This window comes from Cyclopterus lumpus, chromosome 3 (assembly GCF_009769545.1).
Source record: "Cyclopterus lumpus isolate fCycLum1 chromosome 3, fCycLum1.pri, whole genome shotgun sequence".
Classification (NCBI taxonomy): Eukaryota; Metazoa; Chordata; class Actinopteri; order Perciformes; family Cyclopteridae; genus Cyclopterus; species Cyclopterus lumpus.
The window spans coordinates 15,076,613-15,102,395 of NC_046968.1; the positions used below are offsets into that span (position 1 = coordinate 15,076,613).

Consider the following 25,783-nt stretch of genomic DNA (forward strand, 5'->3'; position numbering starts at 1 on the left):
ACAAACAAAAGGGAAAGGCCACTAAAACAGCAACACCTGGGTAAGGAAATGTAGTGTATTTTAGTGTTCATTGTTACCTTCATTAATGTGCTTCATGATGTACTGGAGCCGACAGGTTGGATTGCATTTGAGTCCCTTGTATAGGAAGTCCTACAGCTGCGCATGCCCAGTTGTTTCTCTCCCAGCACCGAATGAATATTTATGCAAATTCCGCGTGCAGCGTCGTTTGATTGGACCTTCTGGCTCCGTTTCCTGTGTTGTGTTTTCCGAGCGGAGCTTTGAGGGCACTGCTCCCTCCGTAAAGGACCGTCTAGCTCCGTGTTCGAGCACTGCTCCGCTGCTGTCAGCGTCGGACTCAGATCTGTCTGCACAATGGACGGAGGACACCGCTGAGGATCCATGCTGGCTGGAGTTTATCAGGAATATCTTCTTTTAACTTGGGGTTTTGTCCTCTGGATTCAGGTTTAACAATTAGAGAGTTTTTTTGAAACTGTAAACTTCACTGAGGTTTGTACAACTCACGTTACTGGATCGCGGAGAACACGACTGAGAAGACTGCGACTGTTGTTTTGAAGTCAGAGGATGGTGAGTTATATTTACACTGGCTCGTGTTTTAAGATCAGATCAGTTTCTATGAAGAAACAGACGTGTAATCAATATATAATAATTAATAATTAAACCTGTTTTAAATATTGTCGGTTCTGTCATAGTTATCTCTTCACACTATTAACTAAATCAAAAATGATAACCAACTCCAGTTTCTGTTATTTTACTTGACAGATTACTTTATGGTTGAGAAAAGCTATAGGTGTCATTTGTTGGTATTTCTTTTTATGGTACATTGATTTGGTTTTATTCCCATTTTGATCATCAATCCGTCTGTCTTTGGCTCTCCTCCCCTGTCTTTATCCTGACAGTATCTGACTGTCATAGACTTTTTATGGGCTACAGTCAAAGTAAATTACACAGCACTGAGCACAGCTGTAGCATTAAACTTGTGTGAGTGACACGCAGAGAGGATGCAATGCCACTTAAAAACATGTGTCATTAGGTGCAGCCTTTCCTTTAAAACTGGTTAGTCTTGGAAGGAGAGGCAGATGGGGAGTGTGTCAGATGGAGCATTGCTGTATTGCATGTGTGCAGCATTGTTGTTGTTATGTGTGTGTGTGTGTGTGTGTGTGTGCATTACATGGAGACAGGTTTTTCCTGGTTACTGAATGCCATCCCTGGAGCAGACGCGCCTGGAGCTAAGTTATGGAGGAGGTTGTGTGCCCTCGTTGTGTTTTGGCAACAATTTCTCAAACTACCGTCTTCTGTAGCATAATTTCCACTTTGGCTGAGAAACATATTAATACAGTTGTGATGCAGCTTTTTAGCACATATTAATGTGTCTTTGACAATATGGCTGCTTCTTTGTTATTGTATAAGTCACTTTTAACTAAACATATGAGTTTGTATTGGGCCTAATATTTGCCTTCAGGAATATAAAGAAACATTTGTTTGCCTCCATCGTTGCATCTTTGCTTTGTTCACACACGTCTATTCAAAACAGGTAGGACTAAAACCTGTTAGCATTCTGCTATCCAAAGTGTTGTATTGAACCTGTAGGTTGGGTTGCCTAGAGACCAACCAAAAGGACAAAGGTTGCATAATATGCAGTCAGCATATTGAGCTGAGATGTAATACATTACTGCAACGTTCCTGCTTTATTCTGTTTTTGTGGGGTTATCACATTGGATTTTGTAGCAGTCAGCACAGTTGTTTTCTTCTTGTGAGGTAACTTAAAACACTCTTCAGCTATGCCATGAATAGAGCGGTTTCAAGAATGGCTTCTAAGATGTGGTCAAAACACCTATTGTTGGATTTGTTCTTAAAACAAAGAGAATATCATCAGTTAAAGAGAGTATCAGCTAACGTGGAGAGTAGAAGAGAGTCTGGCTGTCATCCTAACTGTCTAGAATAGCAGACACCAGCATCGCTCACTGGTTCTTTCTCTGCCAGATGCTGAATAGCAAGTCGGTATGACAGCAGATGGTTTGCATTAGTTTCTCCTACAGGGAGGTGCGCACTGAGTAACCCCCATCTCCCTTCATTTCAAAGCTGGCGCTCCATTTTCAAACCGACCACTGCTGTAGAGCTTTGCTCAGGAATTCAAGCCGTTTCTCTGAAACAGGACGAACACCCATTCTGTGAACCTGGGGAACTCGTTAGGCTTGTCGCTGTGGTTCAGTACACTCGCACACTCTCGACCAGTTTCATACCTATTTGTTAGAAAACTGTGTCGTCAATGCTCCGCTATTTGTGATGACGGACATCATGAGTGTTGACTTATTCTACTGTTGCACTTGTTGTAAATCATTCCGGATAAAAGAAGCATATCAATTTCACATTGTAAACATCTGTTGTCGACTACCATCAAGTTTGTGAGCTTTTCACTTTGTATGAGTCTGCACTTGAGTCAATTCTGGTTTTTACTTCTTTTAACAAATCTTGTTTTTCATATTTTTTATGGAAATGGAACATTACTTTTACTGTTTAATCTTTGCAAGCAGATGCGGTACTATGTTTTTTTTGTTCCTGCTTTAGATTTAGCATGAGCACACCCAGTCATGAAGAATGTTGACACAACAACAAAAACCTTTATAGTCTGACACTGGAGAGATGAACACCCAACTCATAATAATGTACTCCATTACTTACCTCATCTTCTTAATTGGCCAACACATCTTGTTTTTTCTTAAAACTCAGGAATGGAGCCAAGCATCTGCCTATATGGTGGAACATTTTACAATTGATTTTAATTATTGAAATCTTAAATTGAATATTAAAGTGCTATAGCTTCCTGCACAATTCCTCTGTGCACAAGATGCACAGAGGAAAACCGGCTGGTTTACTGACAACAAATAGTTATTTCTTCCTTATTTATTTATTGTCGCACAGTAGCTGTTAGATCAGATACGTAAGGTGGCATGGCACCTTTTGGGTTTGTTTTCTCCAAAATGTGTTAAACATAACGGATCGCAAAGCATTATTTCAAAAGCATTATTTCAATGTTGTCAATTACCCCAAAAAAGCATATATTTCTAATCACATTTCATCAGTGAGTCACCCAGTGGTGACATCAAGGCTTCTAGTATTCCTGTAATTGTGAAACATGATATTGAACCCTGGAAGTGGAGAGGTGAGGAGCACTCAGCGATTGGCGTGACTCGGTTTGTTTACTAGGTCCCATGAGCTCTGTGTGTTACCCCTCCTGTGGCCAAGAGTTCAGAGTAGCTGCCTCTATATGTACGCCTCAAACCAAGGACGCCTTTACTCTACTTGTCTACTTACACTGCTGTAGTTCTATGACTATCACTATGAAGGATGAGGAGAGGATGCACACAGCAACTGAACTGAGCACTGTACACATTTTCTCTGAGATTAACTGGCCAATAATTACACAGCTGTAATATTTTATCATGTGTTATCATGGGGTGCAAATCACATCAGCTGTAGCGGCGTGACAGTAATTACATTTTTAAACATGCTCTAGGAATGGCAATGCTGGTCGTTCCCTCCACTATTTTTATTCAATCTGAAATCTCTCAATACCTTTTGCATGTATTGCCATAACATTTGGTACAGATAACAATGGTGACCAGAGGGTTATTACTGCCTCACAGAACCTCTTGACTTGACAACATGTTTACATTTCAAATTGAAATAAGGGGTCACATTAAGCACAGCTGTATCCGCAGCTGTTCTGGATTTGTGTTCTCACTGTTGGTGAACGTGCCCATCAAACTAGTAAGAGTGAAGTTTCTCAGTGTTGATTCAGTGTATGTGCTGAAAAGTATTTTCTCAAAAAAAATTTAAAAAGCTGTAGGGTGTTAAACTAAATTGTCTTGCTCAGCTGTTTTTAGATCATTCTCAATACCTACTTCATGTAACGTCCTTTAATGCTTATTTAGTTGGTTTTCCTTGGTTTCAGATCATAAACCAAGCAGTGTCCTGTCACAGCCGCCTATTTGCATGTATGACTGCCCTTATCGTTGACGGGGAACAAGTTCAGACTCTTGTGCCGCGGTCATCTCTAATAGATAGCTTCCCATCATCACATGCCAGACAGTGTTCGGCCTTCTACTATGTCCACCTCATTTGTCTTTATGTCGTCACTTGCTGTCGGTTTGGCCTGATTGCTATTGTTTAAACTTCTTCACAGAGACACTGTACTAGCTCAATTAAAAAAAGAACTTTATTTTTCCAAGAGCAGTCGTATCATGTTCTTATATCTGTGGATATCACTGAATATCTTACAGTAATAGCCACAGAATATCGAGTTGTGAGTATATATTTTTGGCAAAGACCATGTGGGAAAAACATGGTAGACTGAACAAGAGTCAAAGCTTTTAAAAGGCTTGTCAGCCGTTATGTTTTTCTGGAGAGACATGAAGTAACTGACTGGAAGCAAAGTCAAAATTAGCTGGTTTGAATTAGATGTCTTTTTTGGCACATGCCTCATGGCGGCGGGGCTGAGTCAGTGCATTTCTCAGTGTGGAATCATGCAGTGACTATAGTGTTGGAATAGTATCCTCTTGAACTTAAAGGTTATTTTTATCCTTAAATGTGGTTTTACAGTGTACTATTCTTACTATACTCTACCATGTCAGCTACATTTAATACTATGGTTACTTACAGCTGGATCACAATTACATAAACACAATTTAATCTTTATCTTTTGATGATCTGATTGAAATGAGCTGCCTGTGGGCGACATCTAAAAACTGTACATCTCAAAGATATTGAGGTATAATCACAGGAAGTTGTACTGTATTGAAAAGTAGGATATATTTGCTCCTTCAAATTATGTTTAACATTGCAGCAATCAAATATTGATTCATATGAGGTTTAATTGTACTTGAATGAAGAGTTTACTTTAGAAAATCTCATAATGACAAATAATATCTCCAATAACAGTTATTAAATGTTCCTACTTGTAATACACTCGGCACAGCATGTGTATCTACCCAGATTTAGTTGCTATTGGGACTGATAATCTATTAAGTGGTAGATTTCCTTTCACTTTGCTTTTCTTACTACCAGACGGTACAATTGTCTTCTGATTGGAGTCCAGCTTTTCTATTCCTGCACTCAGCTTGTTATTGTTCATAACAGACAGATACATTACTGACATGAAGCCGAGTAAGCAAATCAATTTCGAGGCAAACTTTGATGCACTTCCTGTTTTTAAGTCACCACCTATAATTTATCAAAGTGGCAAGCATTTCTTTCCATCTTTTTTAGATCGTCAGGATGAACACATCTGTAAGAGTATTGTGTATTCTTTTTCCAACACTTAAGCACTGCTCTTTAATTAGGAGAATCACAGTATGCATCATCAACCAGCGCTGGCTGGTGCTCCATTCACCACGTACTGAGAAGCAGCACCGTGATTTTCTGTCACGTCAGTGCCTGCGTTAAACAGCTGAGTCATTCTTTTAGGTACATTATGACTGTACTCACTTTGGTGGAGTTGAAAAGAGTCATTAAATTCCCATTTGTTATATGTAAGCACCACACCCCTTCACCCAAAGTGAACCTGCAACAGAAACCACCAATGCACTTGTTGTCACAGTTATATATATGCAATCCAAAGCTGTTTTAGTTTCACTTATCGTAAGTTTGGTCATAAATATTAAAGGCTGTAGGGCCCTCAATGGTTTTTGATCTGACTAAAAACTCCCTGGAGAACAAGCGATGTTTAAAGAAACCATGTAATGTCAGGACAATGTATTCTTGCTCTTAGATTGAAGCGCAGGGATCGCCTTGTCTGACCTAAAGGGAGCTTTCTCACAGTAACGTGAGGCACCTTTTGATTAAGGTCAGCCTTTCAGCACTGCCCTCGAGACCCAACCAGTTTCACAGATAAATCATTCCTATAATTTGACTAGTTTTTCAGAGATATACCTCTGTTTTTGACCGAGTCCTGGAGGTCTGTTTCAAGTTTATTTGTTAAAATAGAGATATTAGATTTACAGAGACAACAGAAGACTTCTGTTTCCGGGATACAGCAAGCTTTCTTTGAGACCTTTTGTAAACTTTGACTTTAGTAATTTGCTTCTGTCCTGGAAGCTGTTTATTAAAGTGAATTGCCAGTGTAGCTTGTTGTTTGTTTATGGTATATTATGAATAATTGGAGACTTTATTATCTCATTCAAAAACAAAAGAAAGCTGGGTTACTGACATTATAAAAGCCATCTTTAGTAAAATGCTAAGAACCCACTTAAAAAGATAACTTCTCTAAAGGCCAGATTCAGTCATTTTCTGCTCAATTTATTTGTCAATACTCAAATTTGATGATTTTCCTCTTACATCTGAAGAAGTGATGGCGGCATTAGGATAATTCATGAAACACAGAAAGCCCTGGCATGTTAGGTGGCCTTTTCCTAAACCAAAGATTCACTCTGTCAAGCTTCTTGCTTCTCCTTCCTCCTCAGATTCAGATTGAAGGAGTCTGCAACTTGTGGCTGACATGTATTTGCATGTATATGGTTACTACGAGGGAAGATGCTGGTTTGGATTCCGTTGATTGAAACTTGAGACTGCATCCCTGTTGTGGTACAAGGCATGACTATGAATGAGTTTCCACTGCAGATGGTTTGTTTACATTCAACCACTACTGAGGCTGCTCTCAAAGAAAATGTACAGTACTGTGTGACACGTCTCTGAGGACTTCAGCTGAATTAGACCACGTAGTCTTTGATATTTTGTTTTATTAGCAGCCTTGATGCCATTGTCGTTCACTTCAGAGACTGAGATTAAAATTTAAAGTTAGCTGCTTTTATGTTTGCAAAGTTTTACTGTACTCGGATAAAGAAAAGTGCTGATCACAAGCTGTAGTTAATTCTGAGATGTGTTAAAAGTCATCCAGTATCTGTTTACACTTCATCAATATGTCCTCTTTCTCTGGGAGGGACGGTGCTCAGCCCTGCCCTGCAGGCACGGCATTATAAAATGATCACAACCAGTCAGTGCTCATGTTACAAAATCCTAGCAGCATGATATACTTCTTTTCATTCCTTCCTCGTGTGTGTGACCTCGAGAAGCGACGATCCATAACAGTGTGAGAAATCTAGACATGGAAACAAAACACGAGGCTTGTTGGTCTACATTATTTATGTTGTTGCAGTCCCAAAAACATGCAAGTGACCACTGTCGCCGTTAAAGTTCGGAAGTGAAAATATGGTTTGTGCTTGCCGCTAAGTTTATATTCATTATCACTCATATTATATATTTCACATTTCCTGTACACCTTTTCCATGGACTTTGGGCCCAAGCCTTTGCATCAAAAGCAAATTATTGTTTTCTACATATGACAACGATCAGGCGAGGACCTCAGACAAGGGCCACTGGCATTGTGGCTGTAAATTCTAACAATTGACTGACACTGTCAAGGACGATAAGTATTAAGATGTTTGAAATAAGAGACTGTGTTTCTTTAGCCTTATATTTGAGGCTGCAGGCTATATATTTCTCCTTAATATCAGAACAGACCGTACTGTTTTTATTTCTCCACAGTCAATTGCAGGTAAATCAATGGAAAGCTTTTTGTCTTCCTCCTCTGTTTGGGTTAAGCCAAATGGGACTGCATGTTGTTTCTGGCACCACAACTTGAATTTTATAGTACATTTTTTACAATCTTCAGTGTGAATTATCAGCAGTTAGTTTAGAGAGATTTCTTTTTCAATCAGTGTGGATTTACTCTTTAATCAAGCTCCAGCCTCAGCTGGAGATTTCAGCACTAAGATGATACTTGACGAGTGAGTGTGCAGGACTCAGTGTGACCTTAATGAGCATCCCATACCTATGAAGTTCAGACTGCCTCACGTGGGTCACTGCTCTTCTGACACCACACACACACACACACACACACACACACACACACACACACACACACACACACACACACACACACACACACACACACACACACACCTCATCATTGTTTATCTTCTACCTTGGAAAGGCTAACCATCTCAGTCAGCAGTTTCATCTTCAGTGAGTGATCCTGGCCAAAGTGCAAACGTAGGCAAGACAGACCAGGTGGAAATGCTGTTTAGAGAGTAATACCTCCTTCAGCGGTTTAGTTCAGATCAAACCAGATACGTTTTGGAGGGGAACACATCTGTCAAATCAACCACACATTACTGGTGTGAATGTGTTGTGGAGCTATTCCCTGACTTATTTTGGCACAGTTTAGGAGTGGACAGTCTTGGTTCCCATTATAGCCCTTGTAGTAGTTTGAAATAGTGTCCTGTAGTAGCACTTGACATAAATGATGACTGTAGGCTTGGACAGTATTAAGGTACAAGGGTCCACCTATTGATTAAAGTGAAGGAAGTTTGCCACGAAGTTAGCAGGCTCACTTAAGGTGGACTGATCTTTAATGTGGACCAGCTATGCTCATTTTAGTGACAAGTCAGGAAGGTATGAAAGTTAGCATACCATATTTTCTTTTGTGCTTGCTTCAGTTTGGTGTCGCAATAAACTTGCAGAGGTTTCAGACTTGAGATAGGTAATCTATAAAAGCATACATTTGGGTATCTTTTGTGTTACAATAGAAAGTATGTGGCCGGGACTGTTTTACAAGTAGTCCTTGTTAGTGCATTCAAGGAAACTCAACTTGAACTTGGTTCTCTTGTATTAAACATGTGATTCTCAGGTTGCAGGACAAAGTATCCCAGAAATGTTTGAACCTATCATCAAAGATCTACAGGACGTCACTGTTTGACAATTATGTAACTCTGTCAAACAAAAGGAAGCTGACTCATTGTGTATGATGGTGGCTTGTCTATCACAAGCACGTTTTAAGCATCTCTACGTTGATTTTCATACTGTACTAAAATGAACTGCTTGAGGGAAGGAAATCAATAAAAGAAAACTCATGGTATAAGTTGGAAAACGGTTCTCAATAGCGTAAAGATTAGATGATTTGAAGTTAAACACGCAACACCACTGGCATGGTGCTGGACGTGTTCTGCCTGTTTGCTGTACAGTGTGATTGCCAACATGCATCGTGTGAAAAACTGAGCTGAGCAAATCATGAAACATGTACCTGCTCTAAGTCAAAACGATACCCCCTCAGTGCTTTTACTGTGATTATGGATGCTAAGCTCAACATGGTATTCTGATGGCGACTCTTTTGTCTACATTTGGACCACATCATTGTTTAAAGATAAAAATACTTTGCAAACCCCATTGCAAAAATGACAAAATGCAGGCATAAATTGGAGCATTTAGAAATGTATTTAAGGTTACCAGAACAAAAAAAAATTTCACAGGACTGAGTTTTTTGGAAACTCTCCTCCATGACTGGAATTACCCTTAATTTGTGATTTAATTTGTAACGCATGTTTAACAAATTAGATTACTCGGGTCTTTGTCTGTAGCTCTTTTGCCATCTGGCTTTTCAAAACACAGTTGTTGGTGAGTACTGATGATCATTTGGAAATAAACATCTGAATCACTGCTGTTGGCCAGTTATTCATTGCCTTTCATCCACATCTTCCTTTTTAACTATTCTAAAGAGGAAATATTAATAGCAGTAATATATCCTCATGCAGTTGAAATAGATGTTCTGTGTGTAAGGTCTGATTATTAAGAGGACGGACTACAACAAAATGTACTGTATGTTTATTGTCGAAGCTCTAATTTTTGTAATGTGTCTTTTAAAATAGGAACATTTTCAGAATAGGACATTTTCAAGCAACATTGAATTTGGAAACCAGGTCAAGTATGCTGGTATATGGTGGCACTGCTAATCTAATACGTGAGGGCTTATCCGACATGGGGTCTCTCCTAAAGCGGTCCACCCCAGGCCCAAGTCAGTCATATACTCTGAAATGCTTTGGGCATTGCATTCAGTACATGAGTACATCCGGCATGTAGCACTAAGAAAGCTGTGTAGTTAAGCCAGATTTAGCTTCAGAGGCTTCAACTAACACATCCTCCAGTTTGTACTCTGCTTCATATATAATTTTCTGATCTGATGATGACAAACGGGAGAATCGGCGTGGTTCTGTGCTGAAACTCATATTTCACCAGTATTCGGTTTACCTTCACCACATGTCGTCAGTTTTCCATATTTATCCTCAATCATTTGCATGTACAGAGGTTGTGCTATTTCTCCAGACTTTTGGTACACAGTGATTAACACATTTAGTTGCTTCATATTTTAGAACAGAGGAATTTGTTCTTATGGCTTTTATCCAGATTTGCCTCAGAGGGTAGAGCACAAACGTAGTCCTAACACACGGTGGACTGTGGTTAAGATCCTGTTGAGCAAAAGGAGAACGGCACAGAAGGGAGAAATGAGGGGAAAAGTGCCGCTTATGATACCGAATCAAACCCAGCCATTTCCTGTCCCCCGAGCCAGAGCTGCTCAGCACTCACCATATATGGTAATGGTATTTTCATGGAGGGAAACCCTGGGCTTATGGATCAGGACTGGTATTGAAATTCCTTTGTATTTAACTTCTAAGAAAAGGTCTGGTCCCATAGTTTGATTTTGGATAATCTGGAAGTCTTTGGTTTTCAAAGGGGAAACTGATGAAGTTAAAACTGTCTTATTATTCCATTGATAACTGTTGTTATCTCTGTCAAGATATCATATATTCTGATCAAACTGCCTCTGAACACTGCATATTAGTGATGTCAGACGTTTGGCTCTTTAATGAGTCCATGTGTTGCCATGCTCAGGAGGAAGTCTGTGGTTCCATGGTGATGATGTTGTTATGGCCACCACAGTTGTGCCAGACGTCCCTTTTCTCTCTGTGTCTGTGTGTGTGTGTGTGTGTGTAGCTGTTATTTTTACCTGCCTTTTTTAAGTGAAAATAATTTACTGTCAATCTCTGAATCAAACATGAGGTTAACGTTCTTAATTCTTCTTAATTGTTATGCTTAATGTACAATATGTATGTTGTACTGCCTAAAATATGTCCAATTCACTAATGACGGTTGTATTCTATATACAACATCTGCACACTTCAGTAACATCACAGTATTACTGTAGGTTTTAGTGAGCAGCCACTACCTCATTGGGTTATGCTTTTCAGCCACATTACACGACTATCCAGAATTCAGTCAAACATTTAGGCAAATATCTTCATCATTCGCTAGATTGATAAAAGTATGTTTAATAGTAATGTTATGAAGCATTTTCATGTTCAACAGTTGTTTCACAACTTCCCACATAATAGACATTTTGTATTGGAAGTGACCCCCCAGCCCCTCCAATCGGTGCAGCAGAGCAGACGGTGTTTCAGCCACCTCCCAGAAGGCTTTGTGTGTATATATGCAGCCATCCTTAGCTGTGCAGCTACTCCCTTAGTTCACTGCTGTAAGTAAGAATATTTTCTTAATCCTCTCGCCTCATTAAACAAGGCCTGAATCAAAACAGAAGAAAACAATCCTTAGATTATTAGATGTTTACATCCTACATCTCCAGCTTATTACCTCTCCCTTCTTGATCTGCAAACTTTCATTCCGGACATAGCAGAGAGGTTAAATATAGCATTTTCAATTGTTTTCACTCGGTGGATGGGCCAGCTCTCTCTCTCTTAAAGCTTTTAGAGAAAATGGTTTCATCTGTCGAAGTACTTTTAATAAGTAGGTGGCAGCTAGTCATGGCCTGAATGAAAAGAGTTCTTGAGTGATACAAAGAACACTGAAAACAGGCTCAACGTCCACATCCACAATCTTCAGTCCAAACTGTTTTACATAATCTTTGCCTGAAACTCTCTTTTTGCACTTAATTAGTTGCCTAATATTATATATGATATTGTCGTTTAGTGTGTCAGTATTGTAAATCTACCTCTGCTTCCGTCTATGTATAGACAACATCTATTGGCTGTCTGTTTGTCCTGAAAGGTGGATCTCTTCTGTGTGGCTCTTCTTTAGGTTGTCCCCTGTTTCCTTTTAGGACGTTTTCCTTCACTGAATCAAGGGTTTTAAATATTGTAACTTGAATAGATTTATATCCCTGAAACACAAACATTTTCATTTGGCGTTACAATTTGCTTCTTAAACTCCTCTCAAAGGTTCCTCCCCTCATTTCACTCATTGTCAGGAGGTGCTTTTGTCCCTGAGAGTGACATCAACCTGTCGTCGTTGCTAAGGAAAGAAGGAAGTCAGCATCTCCCTATGCCACACCTAAAAAGCAGTAAAACATGTTAATGGGTGTGATTTAGAGAATTAATCAAGCTATAATTTGCGTCTCGCCTTCTGGGGGTTTTGCTCTTGGCTGTTTTTGTTTCATCAGCTTAATATCTCTTGTAGTTCTACTCACAGTTTTGGTGTTTTGAAGAGTGATTGTTTCCATAACGAAAGATTAGTTAGTGTAAAATATTGAAATCAGAATGACACTACAACCTCTGACACTGGAAACATAAAGTTGAAAACAGAGTGCAGTTGACTGTGTATTCTTGAACAGCAGTTGGTGATTTTAGAAGCTGTTCTGGATAATTTTACATTTGAAAAAAATCATTAGGATTCATCCTCTGGGCAAAATGAATGTCTGTTCACAATTTCATGGCAATTCTTCTTCTAGTTAATTCCTTCTGGACCAAAGTGATGGACTGACTGACTGACATCCAAAGCGAGATTACAAATATAAATAAATGATATGGTATTATAAGAATATATTATTTATCCTCTTCTGCTACATCAAGCACAGTATTTTGCTGTTGAAGAATGACGGAATGAATTATTTTTTTCTCTGCTCCTTTCTCTCCAATTACTTCCTCACTAAAGAGGGAGGACGTCAAGAGTTAACTTGTGTGTGGCTTAATGTTCTGGATGCTCTCTGCAGTTTTGAGTGGTTCTCTGTCCAGGAGAAAAAGACTCACTCCCCACAGCACATTGTGACCCTCGTCCACAGTAGCCAGACAACACTGACTCATAGCGCATGAGGAATGACCTCAGTTCTCCAGAGACTCACTCAGCTAAAACAAAAACAGGAATGTAGGAACAAACCACATTGTTAGGATGTAGACAAAAGTCTGGACGGAGCATCTTTAACACAAAGCACTGTTGGGAATCTGACCGTGCACTATTTCAAAGTCAGCTCAGGTCATTGTGGACAGAAAATGTGGACACTTTGACTTTTTATTGCTGTGATAATAACCATTTCCCCCTTGGCTTTCATTTTTGTGATAAAACCACAATACCTCGGCCTCTGAATGTGCTGCAAAGCCGCTATTCATTCACGTAGCAGTCCGTCAGTGTCACCTTGATGTCAGACTCTCGATTAGTCCACGCCGTCTCATTGTGTCCTTCACAGTGAACTAACAATTGTACATTGTATATGTTTTGTTGCAGGGGAGCCGGGGGCACTACCGGTACCACTGGCAGAGCCACAATGTCAAACTCAGCGGAGTGGATGACATGGTGCTGCTCAGCAAGATCAATGAGGACGCCATCGTGGACAACCTCAAGAAGAGATACATGGATGACTACATCTTTGTATCCTTTGCTCACAATCGCAGCTCACACCCCAGCGAGAAATAGCCAAGCCCCTGTCTCATTCCTGCTATTCCCAGAATAGCTGAATGGTCATTCATAGTGTTGTTGTAGCACTGAGTAATAGTGTCAGTGTTGGGAGGTAACGCCTTCCTCCTGAGTCTCTGCCATGTGCAGCGGGCAAAAGGCCTCTCTGTACGTACGTCCAGCCAGACCCTCCTACCCAAAGTCAGGGTTTATCTCACTATGGTGCAAAATGGGAACAAAATGGTGTAAGAAATACTGGATTGCATAATGATGAAATCAAGTCTTTTTTTGAGCTGGCGGAATTTTTTGTTGTGGTGGGGATTTAAAATGGTTTAGTTGTCTTTTTTCATACAGTACATCGCACACATGCTAGGTTCATGTTTCAAAAGTGCAGCTGTGGCCACACACACACATAAGCTATTCATGACGTAAAGTGACTTAATGAATGAATGAATAACCCCTTTTTAAAAGCAATGCTGAGCAGCTCATTACATAAACGTCATCCTCGCTCCGGCAGTGCTCAGGAGTAGGAAGTTTAGTAAATGCTTTTAGGTTCAACGTCTCTGAGTCAGGCCTTTGATTTGGGTTAATAAATAGCCGTAACTGTGAGGTCTCCTTGCCAAGCCTGTGGGTCACTCTAGGCCACCCACAATAGCAGCTTTATTTGACTTGTGCTGCGTTTTGGCTTCAGGGCACCTCATAGTGTTACATGGACGGTCTATTCTCTTTCATTTGTAAGCACTGGATACTCATTTAGCCTCCGGCCTGGACACCAAATACTCCACTGCTGCACTGCTGCCTTCTTGACCTCATGGCGGCCTTAGATTAGGTCATTTCTTTTCTGTACAGTTTTATAATCTCTTTGTAAAAATGGAATACAAATGTTTTGCTATTAAAGAGTGAATGTTTTACAATTAACACATAACTTTTGCCCTTCTAATAAGATGTTTTTTAATTATTTGGTGTTATTTGTTTTCTGCTGGTTTGTTAGTCTTCCTTGTATGATCTTTAATGCATAACCTTCTCAGACATATATTGGTCCTGTACTCATCTCCATCAACCCTTTCAAGCAGATGCCCTACTTTGGGGATAAAGAAGTTGAGATGTATCAAGGCGCAGTAAGTAGGATCCTATATGACGTTTTAAATGGCTTCTGTTGTCGGAGAGATTCAGACTGGAAAACTCACTTCATACTGTAAAAGTGCTGATATGTCTGGGGGTTTAAGATGGCAATGGTGTGAAGGATAAAGGCTTTGACATGAGCTGGATAAGTTGCCGTGCGAAGTTTCCAGTGGACTGGCGCAGATGTTGATGTCAGAGACTTGACTCAACCATTGAGCAGAACTTGGCCGTACGTTCACAGAACAGCCTGTTCGAGTCTGCCTCCTCTCTTGGCCTGCCCGCTGAGAGCGGGCATGTCTCCTTAAGCCAGGGACACACTAAAAGACTTCTAATATCCTAACTGACTGTGAAAACACTCAGCAACACACATGCCATATTTAACAGCTCGGCAGATAAGTGCGGGTTCAGCAGCTCAAACTGCAGAAAGTTCAGAATTGTTTGAAACCACCATTAAGGTACCGACGTTGGAGGGCAAGACATTTGGCTTTTGTGAGCTGCCTTATTTTGTTTTATTCAGAGCAGACCTAGGCCTAAGTGGGCTTAATATATATATGTAATATATGTTTGTGTCAACAAACTCTACAAAAAGACCAAATTCAGTTGTGTTAATCCATCTCTCAATACTATCTGCCTGTCTCTTTGAAAAGGAGAGGTAATATCCTAAAACAGCTGGTCACTGTAGTTTTTTTGCAAATGTTATTCAAACAAGAGTAAATAGTGTATTTTTAACAGGATTATTTTCATCTGCACACATTTGGGGCTATAGTGAGTATTTATAGCAGCATGATGCTAAGTACAGTGCTCATGTTCAGCATAATGCTGGGATATGTCAACCACGTGATGTGTGACAACAATAGAGGTCTATGTCACACATTAATATATATATATATATATATATATATATATATATATATATATATATATATATATATATATTAAGCTTTGGCTCCAGAGACAACACTAGTTTTGGATTAACAACCTCTACAAAGTTACAAACGCTGTTTGATCATTGATTTTAATTAAATTCTTTTGTCAACTCTCAGGCTCAGTATGAGAACCCTCCTCACATCTACGCTCTGGCAGATTACATGTACAGAAACATGATGATTGACAGAGAGAACCAATGTGTCATCATCAGGTAAGACTTTGAAATTACAATCACGTATCATTCTCAGCCTTTATTACACATCAAGAACTAATCACAGGTGACAACAACATTTATTGAGGGTTCATTTTATGAACTCACTCCTCGTGTTCGTGAGTGTCTCTATATGGGAGAGAGCGTGAGACAAAGACTTGAGATAGTAATCTGTACAATGTAATCTGTGAGGTACTTTTAACAAAGCGTGGCTGCTGCTGAGCCTCTACAGGTCATGATGATGGTTGGGAGGGGAACCCGGAGAACCAAACAGGTTCCACAACATAATTTGGTACAGTTGATTGACTGAGAGTGACATGTTTATTTTGTGTTTTTCCATCATTTCACTTTAAGCTGAAATGCAAATTAAGATTTTTTTAAAAGTACTTATACCCAAATATGCAAACAATGCACAGTTGGATGTGACCTCAGTTCAGGATGTGAGATGGGAACAAAGCAGCAGTTATAGTATTTTTGAAGAACTTCCTGGTTAAAAAAAAAAGAAAGAAGCAAACCAAACAGGAAGAACACCTGCATGGTCCTTGGCCCAGAATCACTCTTTCTCTAGATTTAGGGAGTTTTTAGGTACTTTTACGGCCTGTTTGAGCTTGTCTGTGAATGTTTTGGAGCTGTAAAGCTGTAAAGAGAAAAGTGTGGTGTCATGATGGGGGCTTTATCCCACTGGCCCAGTCACCTGAGCAGTGCGGTTGCTATAGTGCTTACCTCATGGTGAATGACCCCTGCTTCAGCACTTCGCCTGTTGTTTGGACAGCCAGCAGTTGCTAGTTCAGTTTTCCACATAAAGGCACTGAGGTGGATTTTGTGATCGACTAAATCAGCAAAAAAAAGCATGGAAGTGGTTTTATGATGAACCAGGTCTCTGCAAACAAAGGCTGCTGTGGACTGCTGGCCAGGCAGTGTGGTCAGCATCGGCCTGCGTAAGCGCTTTCCCACATTTACTAAGAAAATTAATCATAAGGGGAATTCAGGATGAAATGGTGGAGCAGTTTTGACTATTCTTGTGGGAATTGTGACTTTTTGTTGATCTTCCTGCTATCTGCTTAGTGCAATATGTGATGACAGGGGTGAATTGGAGCATGTTGGTGTTATCAATTTCCCCATCAAACTATTGGATGCAATCAGTCATCTGAGGACCAACCAACCGTCTCACATCTGTTCCCATCACAGATTAGAAATACACGATTCAACAGAGAGCCATGCTTTAAAGCTAATTCTGTAAGGGTTGGCTGGCTCATTACCTTCTTTTTCTTTATCTTATTAATAACTGCTCAAGCATTAGATGTGGAGGATCATCTTGGTCCTTGGTACTGTCAACTGACTCTTGGTCGATGGCTTTCATCCCAGTTGATTCTGTTAGACTGTCATGTCCTCTACTTGCGGTGTTCATGCAGTCTTTTGTCAAGAGGCCTTACTAGTTCACCAATGTATTATTCCCCTCGGCTGTTGCACATGAGGTCATACACCACTCTAATCTTTTCCTCATTCCTCTCCAAGGAACTGAGGGCAGCGCATCAATTATTTTAGACTAAATTAACGATTGATTGTGCTGCTTTGTAAAGGCCCGCCCAACAACTCAGACATTGTATCTTACCGACAGTCCGACGTGTTCCTGCTGCTGATTTGATGCACAACATCCTGTCAACATGTTACTTGTCTCCATTTAAATTATTTTTGTACACTGCTTAATCCAATCTGCAAACTTTCTTTTCATAAAATGTAATAACACAATCGCAATCATAGCGTCACACCTCTGCAGAAGTCAATTAATCACAAACACTTTTGGTAGATTGGTTGTTTGTTATTTCAAGTTTTGGTCATCAAGTTCAAATTTAAATAGATTCCTTGACTCCATCCTTTTCTTTTAGACTGTTGAATTGGGCCTTAAAACCAATTAACTCAGGCTCCCTAATCCCAAGAGTCTACTTGAACATATTGTACATGCAACTAGTTCTGTAGGAATGCAGTGTGCCTTCTTAGATTTCAAACTATAGATCTCAGTGTTGACTGTGCATCCCTTTCATAGCTGATGTCAGTCAAGATTTATGAATGCTTAAATATGTGTGCCTCTACAGTACATTGTTTAACTCATGTCCTTGTTTGGCTCATAAATCTCTCCGGAAGTTAACAATGCCTTCAGCATTTCATAGCCACAACAATGAGACTCGCCCATATCGGGTGGCTTAAAACAAGATTCCATGTCCAGCGGCAGCTTGTGTTGAAAGAAGCTTTTTTCTTTTCTGACATTAAAAGTAAAACATTAACTCAGCTTGTCAGTTTTTGGTCATTAGTTGTAGTAGTAAGTGTGCAGTGAGGAAGCCCAGACAATGCCGAAGGATTTGGAAGGAACGAGGAGGTAATAGGGAGGAGGGTCAGCACCATATAGAGACTGCTGTGTAATAGAGTGGCTCCCATGACTTCCTCTGGCAGCCTCTAACAGTCTGCAGCTGTGTTTCTCACAGAGGCATTACCAACCTGACTCTCTACTTTAAGGCACAGAGAGAGAAAAAACAGACTTTTACTGCCAAACCACATATAAAAATAAATATGACACTGGCAAAGGGAAAAGTGTAGGGGGACAAGGAACGAAATGTTCGAAAAATCTGTGAATGTGACAAAACAGAATGAATGTCCTTGTTGCTGCAGCAAAGCGTCTTTGTGTGTTTTGAAAAGCGCTATATAAATTCGATGTATTATTATTATTATTATTATTATTATTATTATTATTCATTTGGCCAGATGTGCTGTGACCTAACACACATTTAGCTTTGACATTTGCTTCTAGTTGCATAAAACACAATTTGGTTTGTACAGTAAACAGAGTGTGTACACTTGAAAGCAGGAGTTGGGATATCCCCTGTTTATTCAGCAGGATCAGCATAACCAATGGATTATCGGTCATCTTTGCTTCGGTGGACACAAAGATGCAGACATGCGCATAAACACCAACACATAAAGAAACCAGCACATTGGTCAATTGCAATTACTCTTTGCTGTCTGAAGTTAAAATGTCTGCAGGGTCTTAAAACATGAATAAGGTCAGTAGTTGTACCTTGATATAAAGGGATGTTATCATTTTATAAAGAATATGTACATACACTGTCTTTATTGATGGGACCTGGAATTCAAAGTTAACCTCAAACATCATCATGACCATGTTCACCCCAGTAAAGCAATCATGTAAACAAACCACATACGGCTTAAACACTATAAGGTATTATTTCCCTTGTGTTGGAACATTTTGTGAGACTGAAAATAATGGCATCATGCGCACGACGTGCACATGCAATCACTAAAAGCACATACTTAATTTAAATGCATGATGTCTGAGCATAAACTCAGGTGTCACATGCTGTAAGTTGTTGGATTTAAATGTTCTGCTCAAATTGTAAGAATGCGAAAATGCACGCTGTCTTTTGTTCAGTGGAGAGAGCGGAGCAGGGAAGACGGTGGCAGCCAAATATATCATGGGCTACATCTCCAGAGTGTCAGGGGGCGGACCCAAAGTACAGGTGAGAGGAGTGGTTTCTTTTCTTTTGAGGACGGTATGTAATAGATGCATGAGACGTTTGAGATTTGTTGAGCTGCATAGATGGAATGATAATTTTGGACATGCTGGAGCTGAAACGCAATGTTGGGGAAAGCATCCACGCACTTTAAACTGTGCAATAATTATTCATAGTGGCAAGCTTTTGATCAAGATTCTTCAAGTTGAAGAAAGTTGGAGTGTAAAGATGCTATTTTATTATTATGTAACATTTTCAAAGGAACGTGTATCCTCAATAACACATCCTCCTTCTTGAATCATTCGCAAAATGCAATCCAATGTAATGGCACTGCAGACGTTTATGAAATCATTCCCGCACTTCTCCTTAGACCCAAATCTTCCTCTTATCATCGTCCTCCTTATACCCCATTATCAGCCCCATCAGCAGCCTCTTATTCGCCCAGCCCCCTTCAGCCATCTGGCAGCCCCTCAAAACCAGCAGATGTCCAGTTCCTAAGCTCAATAAAGATCCAACGTTTGATGAGGAAATGCCTGCACCATGATGGCAGAGGGATTTTCATAGTTAATCCTTTCAGAGCAGCTTCCACCAAGGCAGCGTTAGAAATCATCTCCAGACTATAGATTACCAGTAGAGCTGGTAGTCTGAAGACATTGCATGTGTTAAACTTGTGTAGCATTATTATTATTGTTGTGTGTTAGAATAGTTTTGAATAGACAAAACAACACATCTGTTCATCTGTCTGAGTGTTATCGTCACAAAGACTAATCACACAATTGATACAGAATTAGAAAAAAATATATAAATATCTTATTTTTATTTTAACATCTTGAGACGTTGTTGAAAATGTGATCTCACTTTTAAGTTGTTATCTCATGGATTTAGTTTCAAAGCTACATTAATAAAGTATTATAATTGTCAATTAAGTATTTCTGAGTAAATTGAGTTATTTTAGACAACCAAATAGTTCACTACTTTAAGTGTGAAGTCAGTCCTTATTATTCCTCACATAGAGGACTAAATTTAGATAAGCCAAAAAAATTATTCTGTGTACAATAGCGGAAGTGGGAATAGCTCTGTCTGCTGTACCAATTTAAAACTCATGTGTTTCTGACATGTAGATGGCTCACAGGAAAAATAATGTCCTCCAGACTTATCGTGTGTGTGTGTGTGTGTGTGTGTGCGCTTGTATTTGAGTGGAAAGTTCCAGAGATGTACACACCAGCCTGTGAGCGAGGGTATGAAGTGTGTCGTATTCCTACCTGCTGTCTGTGACATAGCTAACGACTCATTGCATCTGTCTCCTCGCAGCACGTCAAAGACATCATCCTCCAGTCCAACCCACTGCTAGAGGCGTTCGGCAATGCCAAGACATTGAGGAACAACAACTCCAGCAGATTTGTAAGGTTTTTATTTGAGTTTTTCCACTTTTTGAGAATCAACAGGTTCTTGTTGACTAAAGAAAACTTATGAAAAGCCATTTCAAAAAAATAATTATATAATGTCTTATAATTTGGTTTGATTCTTTCCCCAAACTGGATTTGGGGAAAGAATCAAACCAAACTAATTTCCCCAAATCCAGTTTGGGGAAATTAGTTTGGTTTGGCTCTCACGGCCCGAAATCACTTCATTGTGTGTCTTTGACTAAATAGTGTCTCTGTACACTTTGGGGCCATGATACATTTCAAATTTGTCTGTAGAAGAGAGTGAGACAAAAAGCAGGTTCAGAATTGTATATAAGTGTATACACACACACACACACACACACACACACACACACACACACACACACACTACTAGCAGCAGAACAACCAAGTGCTAGCATTTTAGATCGTATAGCCCTGGCTTTAAACATTATTGCAGCCCACTCCAATACTGAAAAAAACTTTGATCCATCAGGGTAAATACTTTGAGATCCAGTTCAGCTCCGGTGGCGAACCAGATGGAGGGAAAATCTCCAACTTCCTTCTGGAGAAATCACGTGTTGTCATGAGGAACCCTGGAGAGAGGAGTTTCCATATATTCTATCAGGTGAGGCTTATTTTTCGAGTGAAGGGTACACATTTGGCTTGTGAAGAGGGTCTGTGAGGGAATTTCAGGACACGTTGGGTTAGAAGTGCCATTTGGCTGCAGGAAGAGGGTCAATTTGATTTCAATGTGCTTAGCTTGAGGTCCCTGGAAGAGATAGTTTACCATGGGGCAGTTTTCTGCACATAATAGATGGTGCACAGCACATAAAAATATGCCTGAAAATGTATAAAAGGGACATTACACACAGCCTTTGTGCAAAAACACGTCTGTTACATCCACTATGCGCTATTCATTTTTGCAGTTGATCGAAGGAGCCAGTGGAGAGCAGAAGAGCAGCCTGGGAATCACAAGCCTTGATTACTACACTTACCTCAATCAGTCTGGTTCCTACAAAGTGGACGACATAAACGACAAGAGTGACTTCCAGGAGACGACGGTACGGTCAGATTCCTTCTGTTTAACGGGAAATAATTTAACCTTTCTGTCTGTGTGTATGAACCTCATGCCAGCGCTCATGTGGTTCGAAGCCTTCTCTTTACATTCCTCTCACTCCCTTCCAGTCTTCTTTTGTTTTGTTTTGTTTTCCAACGATCTCCTCCTGGTTTTGTTTACCAGTGAGACCGCAACAGGAGTAATTAGAGGACATGAGCTAGGTACCACAGGAGTGCGTAAACCCACACTGGAGCCCTGATTTAACATGACATTTTCCTTTGCTTTTCCCAGCATGCCATGGATGTGATCGGCATCTCTGCAGTGGACCGCTCCATGGTGCTTCAGATTGTGGCCGGAGTCCTGCACCTGGGAAATATCACATTCAAGGAAGCAGGCAACTATGCTGCTGTGGAGAGTGAAGAGTGTAAGTCTGCTTTTAATGTGGTTTACACTAATACAGGTAACAACCAAAGCTCAAATTATTAAAACATCTAAAAAATTTACTTACAAAATGTAATTTTGTGTTTGATGAACATTTTGCCGATTTTTTTAAATGGTCCTTCATTCTGACCTTATTTTTGTGTGTCTTGGCAATCGCTAACTAAGATGGTGAATGTTGGCTAATGCCAGCACATTCTCACAAATAGAACGCTAACATGCTTACATCTAGTCTCCTCGTGCACCACCAGGATCGTGGCTCTGAGGCACAGCAGGGCTTTGAGCTACATGCTAACGTCAGCATACTAATATGCAGGTGCAGTTTTTACAATGTTCGCCATCTTTAGTTTAGATTTGAACATTGACTAATTAGTACTAACAGCTGAGGCCGGTGGGAAAGTCACTTGTTTTGTAGGTATCTGGTAACAAAATTAAACAAATGATGAATGCCGAATGAAAAGTCAGGAAAACATCAGAGTTGTTTAAGTTCATCCTCTGGGGAACATGAACGTCTCCCTCGATGTACGAGAAAAAAATCGAGGCAATCTATAAATAGTTGCTGAGATATTTCAGTCTGGACCAAAAGAGGTGGACGACCGTGTTACCATCCAGACAGTCACATCGCTAGTGGGGCAAAAAAAAGATACAGTTCTTTGGTTATGAGTGAGGCTACAGACAACGGTGCTGATGTTCAAGTTGAGACTGAATTGTGGTTAATGTCTTCTTCTCATTACATTCTTGCCTTTTGGAGTGTCTCTCCTCTCCTCGGTGTCCTGAGCTGCACTTCTCTGGTTGGTTTTGGAGGATATTTCTCCCTCACCACTTTTACAGTTGTATTGTGTTAATGCAGGGCTGCAGCCAATTGTCTGACAAAAAATATCTTGGGGAAAAATACTTATCCTTCTGTCCTTTTCCCTTTTGTCTTCTCTTGTCTCATTTCATACGTCTTTGTTTTTTATTCTTTTCCTTTACCCTGATCCTCATGCTGCGTCTGTATGATGCAGATCAGAGTACAATGCCTTGGTCTGTTCGCTGCAGACGTAACAGCAGCACTCCATAATCTCTGCTTTCCCCGTTTCCTCACTTACTGTGTGCTTTAACTGCAGTGTGTTGCACATATGAAACTTCACCCGCCAAGTTCACCCGACTTACACTCAGCAGCACAAGTCAGTGCGTCATCTGTTGTCGAAAGAAATGTTTAGACTACTAATTTGGACATTATTTTGGCTGGTTGGGTTATTATTTAGTTAAAAGTAAGTTGATCCCAACAGTGACGTGCTGTTTTGGATATAATGTTTTTCAATAGAAGAATTATTTTAGTTTTTGGCATTATGTCTTGACGTCACAATATTACATATACATTCTTTATCTGCCTGCAACAGTAGTAAATTAGTAAATTATTTCTTTATAAACCTCGGGGGCACCAGAGAATACTAAATGATAATATCATATCTCACTGCAGATGGAACTCTTAGCAAGTTGTGAAAGGTTTGCTTTAGTTCTTTATCTTGCACCAAATGTAAACATCTGAAATAAGATAAGCAGAGTCAATATTGCAGAAATGAAGGACCAGAATCATTGTTTAACGTTACTGAAGAAATTGTACTTGCTTGATTCTTGTTGTTCTGAGTTTGGACTCATGGTTTAATGCACTTATTGTAAGTCGCTTTGGATAAAAGCGTCAGCTAAATGACATGTAATGTAATTGTAGAGGAGGGACTCTGTCATTACATTACATTACATGTCATTTAGCTGACGCTTTTATCCAAAGCGACTTACAATAAGTGCATTAAACCATGAGTCCAAACTCAGAACAACAAGAATCAAGCAAGTACAATTTCTTCAATAACGTCAAACTACAGAGTACTATCCGTAAGTGCCATTTAAGTGCCATTTAAGTGCTACTAAAGTGCTACTAAAGTGCTACTAAAGTGCTAAACAACAAAGTGCTATCGGTAAGGGACATTTAAGTGCTACTAGAGTGCTACTACAGCTCTACCTTCCCTATTCAAGGTATAGTCGAAAAAGATGTGTTTTTAGTTTGCGACGGAAGATGTAGAGACTTTCTGCTTTCCTGATGTCAATGGGGAGCTCGTTCCACCAATGAGGAGCCAGCACAGCAAACAGTCGTGATTTTGTTGAGTGTTTAGCTCGAAGTGAAGGAGCTACAAGCCGATTGGCAGAAGCCGAGCGAAGTGAACGGGCTGGGGTGTACGGTCTGACCATGTCCTGGATGTAGACCGGACCCGATCTGTTCGCAGCACGGTACGCAAGTACCAATGTTTTGAAGCGGATGCGGGCGGCCACCGGTAACCAGTGAAGGTCGCGGAGGAGCGGAGTAGTGTGGGTAAATTTCGGGAGGTTGAAGACCAGTCGAGCAGCTGCATTCTGGATGAGCTGTAGAGGTCGAATGGCATTAGCAGGTAGACCTGCCAGGAGGGAGTTGCAATCTGTCACATCCCATAATGTGTGTAGGCTCCTATTCCTCTCATTATGCACTGCCTCTTTGATTAACAAATGTCCTGCAGGGGAAATGTGGTTATATGAGCATTGTTCACGTACTGCACACGGCCTTCGGAAAACACTTTTGTATACAATCTATATACGTTAGATGCTGAACACAAAGAATGACTTTTCCTCCTGATTGAAGCTGTCGTATGGCCAGTCACACCCTCGTGTCCCATAAGGGGAGCTACTGCAGTGGTCTGAAGCATTCCCAGACGAAGTGAGTCTGCAGGCCCGAGAGCCATTTCCTTTTCAGGGAAGTGAGTCACTGCAATAAGGCAGGGAGGGGCTCTCAGGGGAGAACATCAACGCCAGGTCGGGACATCTGATCTTTTGGTGTTCTCACTCTTTTATTTCAAGGGCTTGCGTCGATTTTGTGGCTTGACACCATGCATTGTGCATTGTGGTTCCCAGTAGAAGCTTTTCTGATTTGTGAAATTTTATCACAGATTGATAACTGGAAAAGAAGTGCAAAAGGTATATTGGAGTTCTAAATATGCAGTGGTTCTCTCTGCTATGCAAAGGTCACCTGAGGCTGCCTTCGGAATGAATGCAATCCCGCATGTTGATTTGCATGGAGAGATGTCTCTTCGTTTTTTCAGAGCATAATTAACATGATGCTCTATGTCTCCGTTTATAACGGAACAGTTAACAGCAACAGCATAATATACATTTAGACATGCTTAAATGGCCAAATTTACTGATTATAATATTATACTGTGCAGTTTAATGATATATAGATATATCTCTCTATCTCTATCTCGCATACCAGTGCAGTCTGAAATAAAGGCAATTTGGAAAATGAGCATTTGTAATTATTTATACATGTTTCTCTGTCTTTTCCTCTTGTGTCTCGTCTGTCTTAACAGTTCTAGCCTTTCCTGCGTTTCTGCTTGGAATTGACCAGAATCGTCTGAAGGAGAAACTGACGAGCCGGAAGATGGACAGCAAGTGGGGAAGCACAGTGGAGTCCATTGACGTGACGCTGAATGTAGAGCAGTCTTGTTACACGCGGGACGCCCTCGCCAAAGCCCTGCATTCAAGAGTGTTTGATTTCCTGGTCGAG

The 25,783-nt window shown here is 40.3% G+C and overlaps 1 protein-coding gene across 2 annotated transcripts in view; it reads left to right on the top strand.

The window, feature by feature from the left end:
* The first annotated feature begins 288 nt into the window (after window positions 1–288).
* Window positions 289–25,783, top strand: part of myo1ea (myosin IEa) — a 43,154-nt gene continuing 17,659 nt past the window's right edge. For both annotated transcript variants that reach the window (XM_034528684.1, XM_034528692.1), the window contains exons 1-10: window positions 289–585; window positions 13,360–13,503; window positions 14,556–14,645; window positions 15,693–15,787; window positions 19,230–19,317; window positions 20,623–20,712; window positions 21,211–21,342; window positions 21,644–21,778; window positions 22,066–22,198; window positions 25,587–25,783. In XM_034528684.1, the coding sequence (XP_034384575.1) occupies window positions 583–585; window positions 13,360–13,503; window positions 14,556–14,645; window positions 15,693–15,787; window positions 19,230–19,317; window positions 20,623–20,712; window positions 21,211–21,342; window positions 21,644–21,778; window positions 22,066–22,198; window positions 25,587–25,783 (1,107 nt within the window). In that variant the 5' untranslated portion in view covers window positions 289–582. The remainder of the gene's footprint in view (window positions 586–13,359; window positions 13,504–14,555; window positions 14,646–15,692; window positions 15,788–19,229; window positions 19,318–20,622; window positions 20,713–21,210; window positions 21,343–21,643; window positions 21,779–22,065; window positions 22,199–25,586) is intronic.